At 36.8% G+C, this 10,958-nt stretch overlaps 1 protein-coding gene across 1 annotated transcript; it reads left to right on the forward strand.

Moving 5' to 3' along the window:
• Nucleotides 1-115: 115 nt before the first annotated feature.
• On the forward strand, nt 116-9,994 carry LOC122316641 (mechanosensitive ion channel protein 2, chloroplastic). Its single transcript, XM_043133324.1, has 14 exons — nt 116-296; nt 697-980; nt 1,063-1,122; nt 1,962-2,125; nt 2,476-2,599; nt 2,727-2,824; nt 2,911-3,024; nt 3,740-3,800; nt 4,505-4,654; nt 4,788-4,898; nt 5,114-5,281; nt 5,400-5,513; nt 6,920-6,976; nt 8,767-9,994. The coding sequence occupies exons 2-14, from the start codon at nt 903-905 to the stop codon at nt 9,706-9,708; spliced, it is 2,241 nt and encodes a 746-aa protein (XP_042989258.1). The 5' UTR covers nt 116-296; nt 697-902; the 3' UTR covers nt 9,709-9,994.
• The last annotated feature ends 964 nt before the right edge of the window (nt 9,995-10,958 follow it).

Raw genomic sequence — 10,958 nt, forward strand, 5'->3', positions numbered from 1 at the left:
AACAGCGTTCCACGACATCTATATTCCCTATCAATAATGGGCCCATCGACGACAAAAAGAGCGCCACGTGGGGCTTAAACAATATAGATATTATTTTATTCGAGGAGGATCCTTTCCTTTCAGTTTCCACCACAAAACCATTTTTGAATTTTTCCATCTCTCTCTTTCCACAATACTTTCTAGTTTCTACCTCGTGCGTCGCAAAATCGGAAAACATAAAACTAAATTTTCTCGAAGAATCAGTGTCGAAATTACGGGAGGGGCCGCCACAGGAAGCCTGTGATTTTCCTGATTAGGTAATTCTCCCGGATTTTATCAATTTTATACTGTTCATAGAATAGGGAAATTTTTAACAGCTTTTTATTTTTTTATTTTTTATTTTTTTTTATATATATATATATATATAATTGTGCTGACTTTAAACCCAGGGATTTTCTGACCTCTACGTTTTATGAGTATGAAGCCGATATTTTTTGCTCCCATTTCATGCTACTTATGCTCTTCCTTCGGAATTTTGATTTGAAATTGTTTTTTTTTTTTGGATCTTTTGAGGATTGAGATTCGTGCAATACGGGGATTTTCCTTTTCAATTTGTGGAGTTTTAATGTCTTCTATGTTGGTATGCTTGAATGGTGAGCTCTCAGGAATTTATATTTTGTAGGGTTTTAAATTTAGTTGGCATTGTTTGGTGTGCAGATGGGTTCATAGCCTTTAACCTTTTGATGCTGGCTGAAAGCGTGGATTTTCTGTATCGGGTTCTTGGGTTGTGAAGTCCTCAAAGTCTATCTGGATTACAGAGCCTTGATCAGTATCAATTTGAGGTCTAGAAGGCTAGCAGGAACGAAGTAGCTTATGATCTAGGCTACTAGCCCGTGCCTTGACCTATAATTTTCAATCCGATAATGGCTCTTGCTGGTTCTTTGCACTTGTCCCATGAATGGGGACTCCGCAGGAACCGGGGGTGCAGTAAACAATACAAGGTACTTTTGTTTTCATTTTTTCCCTTTTGTGTTCAGCATTTTTTAAAAATTCTTATGTTATCTATTTGTTTAAACTTTACAGAGTGTGACCGGGAGAGGCAAGTTGCATTTGTTGAGTGCTACTCTTTCATCGCGTGCGTCGGTATGTTTTTCTGGTTTAGAACTTTGGATCCACTCTTTCCCCTTCCAAGATTGTTTTCCCCTAAATGAAACATGAAGAATGTTGAAGCATGTAGATGCCCATTTTGAAGTACATGTTCATCTAAAATATGAATAAACAATAGGCATTCGGCATCAGTTGTGAAGTGCTATTGTGATCACATGCTAACATTAAATGCCATTCTTTTGTAAATATTAAAACTTTCTTTACCGTATTCCCACTCAAATTGCTTTTCCCATTTCATCATTTCAATTGTTAACAGTACTCTTGCTGTTCTAATAATATCTGATTTATTGATGACACCTGGATTTATTTGCTTTTAAGGGTTAATGACCAATAATGTGTGTTTTAGCACCTAGATTATGAATTAATTAGTTGAGTAATGTTACATACACTTGTGGAGTGCACAAGCTTTGCGCAATTGTTTTGAAAAAGAGTGGGGTCCATTATTAAAAAATTAATTTTTTTTTCATGTATGTCCCGTATTTACTCAATTTTTACAAAGGGATTGCGCGACACTTGCACATTCCACGACTGCAAATATCATTTCTTTAATTAGTTTGGATTGCACTCTGTTACTTTGTTACATCATTGCTATTTTGTCTGGCTTGATATACGTTATCTTCAGGGAAACCCAAATTCTTATTTCGAAAGATGAAATTGAGTATATTTTGTCATACTAAATTTGAAATTCTGATTCTGTGCTAGTTGTTGTGTTTCCACCTGTAAAGTGGTTTGCTAGATATGTGCTTCTAAGTGATGCTATTGGCATCGAGTAAACTGTATTTAGTGTGACTTCTAGTATGTCTTTTCTATTACAGTTTCAGCAACAGCTATGTTGGAGCTTTTGCCGTTTGAACAGTGCATACAGGCCAATACATTCTTTACCTAAGAGATGCAAGGCTTTTAAGTGCCATTCTTTTCTAAAGCCAGGCCTACCATCTCAGCTCCCTAATATTAAAGCAGCTGCCATGGCATTGACTAGGTAATTTTTGTACAATCTATTACCTTTAAATAATAATTATATATGAATAATGAAATCAACAGGTCCTCATATAAGAAAAAAATAATAATTATATGAGGACCTGTTGATTTCATTATTTGATGTCTTTTATCTTTAGATTTCCTTCTAGTATAAAAAGATGTACGAACTTCTTGCGATTATGTGGACATCAAAGAAACTATTCAGAAATGTGAGTGAAAGTATGAACAACTAGACAGATATCGAGTTTGACTATGATCTTATTTTTAAGTGACGAATGCATTTTAAAAGATAATTGCATCTGCTATGGTACTAAGAAATCTAGTAACCATTTATTTGTTTGCATTATGCAGGTCGTATAATTTTCTAGAAGGGAGTCCTCTTGTAATTAAGTTGGTTCCAGCAGTTGGTATTATTATTTTTGCTGTATGGGGTATTGGGCCACTTTTGTGTCAGAGCAGGAACATTCTTCTTCATGTATGTGCTCTATATTAAGGTCTTCATTTTCATGTCATTTACCATGGAACAATTTATGTTTGTTTTCTGTTTCCAAATTGAGATGATGCACTGTTTACGTAAGTGAATTTTTTAATCTATGCTACAGAAAAATGATAGTAGTTGGAAAAAGAGTAGAACGTATTATATCATGACCTCATATCTTCAACCTTTGCTGCTATGGACAGGAGCAACATTAATTTGCAGGTAAATATATCAAAGCACTAGTCATTTCGTTTTTTACCGTTAAATATATTTTCTAAATTCACTGATAACGGTTCTGTTTCTTTCAGAGCAATGGATCCAGTTGTTCTACCGACTGAAGCTAGCCAGATTGTTAAGCAACGCCTTTTGAATTTTGTAAGATCGTTGTCGACTGTGCTGGCCTTTGCCTTTTGTTTGTCAAGGTGAGTCTGTTTTCTATCTGCATGCATACATACATCTACTTTCTATCTATCTATCTATATATATACACACACATACGCATATATGCAGTATAGTGTGTATATATATAGTATTTGAAAAGCTTGCTGAGGTTGTCACATAAACAACACACTAAAACCACAGATCTGTAGTAGGGGTTTTGGGATTTATCGTGGTTGAGCGGTGACTTGAAATTACCATTACTTGAAATATGTAATGGGGAAGCATTTTGCATATTCTTACTTTCTTTTTACTTTCTTTATTTCTAAAAGGTTGCTGCTACTATTTGTTTGTAATTAGTCTTTTATCAAAAGAATCAATTGTCAGTGTTGCTTCATTGAAGCCAAATATATAATTGGTGATGCAGATTTCATATCTCGCCTACCTTCTAGCAGAGGTCTTTCTTCTTATTTTTAAGTTGCATCAAACTCAGCCACTATTTGTTTGTCATTGCTGCTTCACTGGAGCTATATATATTATGGTGAACCAGTTTGCATGTCATCACTTTCTGCTTGGTTGAGATCATTCTACTTATTTTAAGTAACATCAAATTCTGCTACTAGTTTATTTGTTTGTCGTTGCTGCTTAATTGGAGCCATCAATCATTAATGCTTCAGGTAATATGGATGATGTTTTCCCAGTTAGGGTGTTTAAACAGTTTTTATCATAATTAAATGCAATTGTTGTTTGTTTGTGCAGTGTGATTCAACAAGCACAGAAATTCTTAACTGAGACTAATGACTCTAGTGACACAAGAAATGTAAGTGTCAAGGCTTCATCGTAAACACATCTGGCTCAGATCATGTAATTAGTTGGGGTAATGATGCAGTGTTATACTGTAAGAACTTCAAGAATCAACCAATGAAATTTGATTATGCATCCAAACTCTATGCTATCGTTTCCTGTATTTTTTCTCTGTATTTTGTGGCTATTTGAGTTGACCTTTATGCTTTTAAAGTTCTACGTCTAGTTGGTGTCATATGAGAGTATTATAGAAATGTTTTTTTTATAATTATTTTCCTATGATATATGAATGAGACACAAATTTTTAGCAATTTTCTGTAGAAATTGTAATGACATGTTAGATGTGCAGTGCATTCGCTTTAGTGCACCTTAGGTGCTATGTGATCAATTAATCTGTGCTTAAAATTGTTTGGCTCTGTTAGCATATGTTAGCACTGTTCATCACACAGACCATTGTCAAGTCTGAAATATTTTAATTTCATATCTTCAAGGCCATAATATAGTTGATTATCAATTTATAATTGATGTCTATATTGTTAGTATCTTTATAATAAATATAATTGTTGTCTATATTATAGTTATTTGTTTAGACTTACTAATGGAAATGCATATTCTAGATTTTTTTTTTCTAAGTAAGAAATTTATTAAAACCACGTAATTAGGCACAGCCCAATTATACAGGAAGGTATTCTAGAATTAAATTACCTTCTATTTGGGCAGATGGGATTCCAATTTGCAGGAAAAGCTGTATACTCTGCAGTATGGGTTGCAGCTGTTTCATTGTTCATGGAGTTGCTGGGTTTCTCTACCCAGAAATGGTTGACTGCTGGAGGTCTCGGAACTGTCTTGTTGACTCTTGCTGGTCGTGAGGTGCAACTCTAATCACTGACTTTTTGCTTTATAATATTTATTATCATTAGTAATCTTTTTTTTATAAGTATTATCATTAGTAATCTATAATAACCTACTTGCAAATTATGATTTTTTTTTTTACTTTATCTAGATATTCACAAATTTCCTTTCAAGTGCTATGATACATGCAACTCGGCCTTTTGTTGTGAACGAATGGATTCAAACAAAGATTGAAGGCTATGAAGTTTCTGGTACTGTTGAGGTTTGTATCTGAACACCAAACATGTACTCAGAACAAGTGGCTACAAGAAAAGGACTAAAAGATAAATATCATATCTATGTACAGATTTTGATGTTTTCCTCATTAGTAATGACTACACATAACTAAGTGCATTAACATGGGTTACTTTTGTGAGTTGAAACGGCATAGTTTATTCAGAGGGTTTCTTTGAGTTTGCTTTTTTTTATTTCCTACAGCACGTGGGTTGGTGGTCACCAACGATTGTGAGAGGCGAAGATCGTGAAGCAGTTCACATTCCAAACCATAAGTTCACAGTGAATGTTGTGAGGAATCTCAGTCAAAAAACTCATTGGCGTATCAAAACGCACCTAGCCATTAGTCACTTAGACGTCAATAAGATCAACGTGAGGAGTAATCTGGATTATCCATCCTTTCACATGTGATAGCTGCTCTTTTTCTGCCATTAGATATTTATTTGATCGTCTCTCTTATTAGTCAGTTTGTCTACCTATCTCTGTGCAGAATATTGTCGCCGACATGCGCAAAGTATTGGCCAAAAATCCTCAAGTCGAGCAGCAGAGGTTGCACAGAAGAGTGTTTCTGGACAATGTTAATCATGAAAACCAGGCTCTTTTGGTAAGTACTGAACGTCTAAATTATCTTACAGTTATATATCTTATTTTTTATAACTCTCTATTATCATCTGAGTCATCACTTCTTTAATACTACCACAATAATTGAATTCTTTGGATATATTTAAAATGATTTTTTAAGTCAATTAAAAGTAAGGGGACAGCGTCCATATTCTATCTACACCCCCCTTTCCTCCTTTTCTTTCTTTGTTGTTATTAGTGCATTGAAGTCATGCTGTAACCATTAGACTGTGATGTAAATCCTGGGCGGGAAAACAAAAATCTGAGAGAAACCTCAAGTCTTTCTTAAATGAAAATATTTATAAATTGATTATAATTATATTAATTTTTTTTCAGATTATAATACTAGTTTTACATATTATACTTTTTAATATTTAGATAGTTGTGATTCTTTTTTACATTTTTGTTTATTAATATTCCACTTGTTAACCCCAAGGGATTGGCCCAAGTGGTGAAGGCCTTGGTCTTGGGGTCTCATTCCCTTCAAGGTCCAAGGTTCAACAACTCATGGGTGCAAACAATCATTTGGGGCCACACCCCCTGGTGAAAAGCCAGCGATTTAACCAATTCCGTGTAGGGAAACTTCCGAGGGTGCGGTGCACGGGACTGGGGTTTATTCTGCAGGGGTGGGTCCAAAGGGCCTTGCCTTGGAGAGGTTCCCCGACATAAAAAATAAAAAATAAAAAATAAATAAAAAAATATTCCACTTGTTTTGACATAAAAATGTTGTCATTGTCCTTGGAAAAACTGTTTCTCATCAAGTATACTTTCAGGAAAAGTTACTCATCATAAAAGTATTTTCAAGAAAAGTGACTTGTTATCTGGTTTTTGGTTGATACTCTAGAAATATTTTCTAGTGTATGGTTACATAAAAAATCTTCATTAAAATAATTAAAACCCACACAAAGTTGAAAGACAGTGGTGGTGGCAGCGGTAGTGGTGGTGAGATTGACAAGGAGAGCCCTGAAGTGAGTAGCGACACTGCAGAGGAGTGGGGGAGGGGGTGCTGGTTAGAGAAGGAGGTTGTAGTGAGAGTGTGTGGGGGAGTTGAACCAAACACAGGAAAGTACAAAAAACACTTGCTGGAAAATATTTTGCTCTGAAATAAATGGAGCCTAAGGTTTTGCCATGTGATTCCCTTTCTAAATTGATGATATTGGTATATTCTCATTTCTCATGCTGTTTCCATGTTTAGTATCACAACTGTATATTACACTTAATAGTGAACAAGCTGTATTATAAGATCGACCAATTAAGATTTATGAGTAAAAAGATAGGCCAGTATAATATTTTTACTATTAAAATGCTCTAGTGCACAATGCTCTTGTGTCAGCTTTATGCACATATATTTCTCAATTTGACACTTGATTATTGTTTGCATATTTACAGATCTTGATTTCCTGTTTTGTGAAGACTTCACATTTTGAAGAATATCTATGTGTTAAGGTAAGAGACTTTTCACCAGTACTTTTTAACCTATAGTGCATTTGGTCTGCTTTGTAGGATTTCGTTTTGACTTTAGTGCGTAGTGGTATTGGGTGGGCATCACAATATGTCCTCATATTAAGAGTTCAAAAGCTTAGCCAGGTGTATGAGTTTATATTTTATTCTTATGTGAGACATGGTTCAATATTTAATGTTGCCTATTAAGAGTGGCATGGGGCATCTTTACATAATATATCATACTTGTGGGCCAAGAGCAAATTGAAGAATTGTAAATGAAGCGTAACTTTTGGATAAGAATTATTAAATAAACTTATGGGTGTCTTCTTTGGTATCAGTGAGAGGATGTCCAATCATCATGTTTGTTAAATGGAAAAAAAGCAAGGGGTGCTGGAGAACTGTTCCATGGTTTGGTGAGAGGATAAAAGTAGTAGAGATAAAATGAAACGAGGATGGATGAGTAATTCTTTAAGCCACAAATCCATCCAAAGCCGGACACACCAATGGAGAGAGATGTAGCTTTTAAAAATTTGCTTAATTACACTTTTATGGTTACTGCACACCATGGAAACCAGGGTGTGATGGTTAAAAATTTTCACTTTCTTATTTATCAAAAAAGAATTTTCCCCTTATTTTCTGGTAAATTTGGTTATACATCCCTTGTGCTATACCCAAATTTGGATTAGCTCCTTGAGCTATTTTTATTTAGGAATTAACACCTCGTTGTTTTAGCTATTTAGATATAGGTCCCTCCGTCAGTTTTGCTGTCCATCAACATTAACGGGAAACACTTGGCCCAATCACAAATTGCCACTTGTTAACCTTAATTTTCTTTTTAAAAAGTCAAAATTATTTAAAAGAATCAAAATATTAAACTTTATAATAAAAAACAGTTTTATTATTTAAAAATCAGAAAAAAAAACTAAGGACAGCCGCCAGTCCAGCCACCACCAGTGGCCAGAACCGGCCAACCTTCTTGTTGGCCAGAAATGGCCACTGGCCTGTGGCAATTTTTAATTCTTTTAAAAATAAAAAATAAATCAAGGCGGACACATGGCAGTTTGTGATTGGGCCACATACTTCCCATTAACGTTGATGGACGGAAAAATTGATGGAGGGACCTATTTCTATATAATTGAAACCACATGGTGTTATTCCTGAAAAAAGAGCATAGGGAGCGAATCCTAAGTCAGGTATGGCAAAAGAGTCGACGGTGTTATTCCTGAAGTTCAATCAGGTGAATGAACCCTGCTATTTTATTTGATCATCAAAGAGGTGTTTCCTTATTTCTATACACCATAACTTTTCTCTTTCCAAATCAATCAATTTATTGACTTCACGCAATATTTGTACTCTGTGGTCTGTGATGCCTACAAACTCTTAATACGCATGGTATGAGAAGCCAGATTAACTTGCATACATATCCACACCATGTGATCTTTCATAGTTTGTCGTTTAGTTATTATGATCTTGTTAGTTGCTATACCCAACATGATGCACCCGTCATGTCCATTGGTCAGTTCATTCTACTGTCTTACTTTTCTCGGCATTTCATTCTACAGTCAGTTCCCATTAATTTTTGTGAGTTGTAAGAACGCCTCATGAGGTCTCTATTTGGAAGGAATTGTTTAAGTCTTGTTTTGGTAGATATTACTTTACCGTTTCTGCCTATGTTTGTTAGATTCCAAGCTTTACTCTTTTTGCCAGCAAAAGAGCTTTTGAGAAAATGCAACTGATGGAAAATTATCTTTAGAGCATTGTAGTCATTTTAAGTTAAGACTTTGGCAAAACAGGAAGCTATACTATTGGATCTTCTTAGAGTCATCAGCCATCACAGGGCTCGCCTTGCCACACCAATCCGTACGGTGCAGAAATTATATAGTGATACAGATTTGGAAAATATACCATTTGCAGAGACAATATACAGCCGTGATGGGGTGGCACCCAACCGTCCATTGCTAATGATTGAACCGCCTTATAGAATTAATGGAGAAGAAAAGACAAGAAATCAGAATCGTTCAGCTCGTGCATCTGGAGAACAAGACGGTAAGTCCAGTGGACGACCTGTACCTGAGAAGGGTGACGCTAAGGTTGGAGCAACATCAGTTTCTGACTACAAGGCCAGAGAAACCCCACCTTCAAATGCTAAGGCAGATGCTAAGATTGGAGAGACGCCAAACCCTGACAAAAAGAACGACCCCAAGGCTGCAGCAGCATCTGTGACGGATTCAAAAGGGGGTGAGCACACAAAAGTGAAGCCAACATCAAAATCCATCTCCAAGAGAGATTCTAAGGGGGCAGATATGCCCTTGTCCGACCCCAAAGGGGTAGCTTCAGTAGCTGATAATTCAACTCAAAAGGTATCCGATGGAAAACAACCTAAGAGTGACAGTTTTGGGAATATCACGCAGAAGTTCAACAATCCATCGGTTTCCTCACCAGAAAGCAGCGTTGAGAAAGCAGGCGGATTTACAACAACTCAGTCTAGACAGGAAAGTGAAAGAATTCAAACGATGCCAAGGCCTATATTGGAAGATAACATAGTACTTGGTGTTGCTTTGGAGGGCTCAAAAAGAACCCTTCCTATCGATGAGGGAATGGTTTCCCCTTCAAGTCAGGCAGAAGGAAAGGAAATGGCTGCAAGCCGGAATGGAAACGGGTCTCCTACTCCGGAGAAGGATAAGAAAGATGGTCAGGTTCCAACCACTCCTAGCTCAACATCTGGCAATCAGTGATATAGATTAGGTTGATTGATGAAGATGTCCAAGTTCCTTGCTCCAGCTCCTCCTAACTTTTCTCCAGTACATCAAAGCTGTCTTTTTTCAAGCTGATATACGCCGTACATTCCTTTTCCAACTTTCTTGACTAATCTTTCCGTGATCTATTGTACCATCCTTCCGTGAAAATTTAACAATACATAAAACAATAATGTACCATTCTGCCAGATTTGAATGGTGTTACATCAAACACAAATCCTGCGCTTGCTTTGCTCATAGAAATATAGAGTTTATAATTGTTACATTTTTAATGTGTAAAGCTTAGGCTCTGAATTCCACAAAATTCTGCAAAGCTAAGAATTGTGCATTTGTTTATTTTAGCTTAAAACTGGTCTGTGTCATGGAATATCTCCTTTATTACAAATCAGCCACATCCTTGTCATTGCGGGAGATCACCAGCGGCAGAATTCCTAATCATTTTCTATTGGTGTTTTTTTATTGACTTTTTTGCGGGGAGGGGGCATGGGCCTTGCTACGAATGAGAGCTGTTGGGAGGTTTTTTTTTCAAGGACCTCGAGCCCAAGAATATAGGCCTATTCCAGGTGATAAAAACGCTTCCCCTAAAACATGACAAACTTGTGAAGCCCAGCCCATCGCTCCAAGGCTGGTGCCCACTTAGCCTCCCGATGGCCCACTCGAGAGCTCTCGACCTAGACAATATGGACACGAGTGCCTGGTCAGAACGAACCATGGTCTGAGGAGTACAAGGAGCCCTTCGGATAGGGGAAGAAGGAACACACTATCTCGATAAGACTTCACACTTAAGCATCGTTAAGGAGCCACGCAACATTAATTGTTTCACTAGATAATCACGCTACAATAAATGAGATTTGCCAAGAGACACATTCATTCAGTCATAAGTCATTAGTCTCTGACCCCGGACGCAAGTATAAAAAGTAACCCTCAAGTACCGAAATGGGGGATCTGGAAACTCTATGCCCTTAACTATCTACAATCTCCTCCCCCCTCCTTTATCATCGCTGACTTAGACATCAGAAACTCCGTCCAACCGCCACCTCAACTGCTGGGTTTAGGTGTTGCCTTGTGTTCCTAGGAACAGGGTTGAAAACTCGAGTTGCGGGGGCTAGGCCAAAAGCGTTTCAAAACACGTCTGGTTGAGGGGGCATGTGATATATGTAAGAAATCAACAGTTTTATGTTCGTTACTTTCCAGCTATCTCGTTCAAGCAAAGGAAACAGGTCAATATC

Source organism: Carya illinoinensis, chromosome 7 (assembly GCF_018687715.1).
Source record: "Carya illinoinensis cultivar Pawnee chromosome 7, C.illinoinensisPawnee_v1, whole genome shotgun sequence".
NCBI lineage: Eukaryota > Viridiplantae > Streptophyta > Magnoliopsida > Fagales > Juglandaceae > Carya > Carya illinoinensis.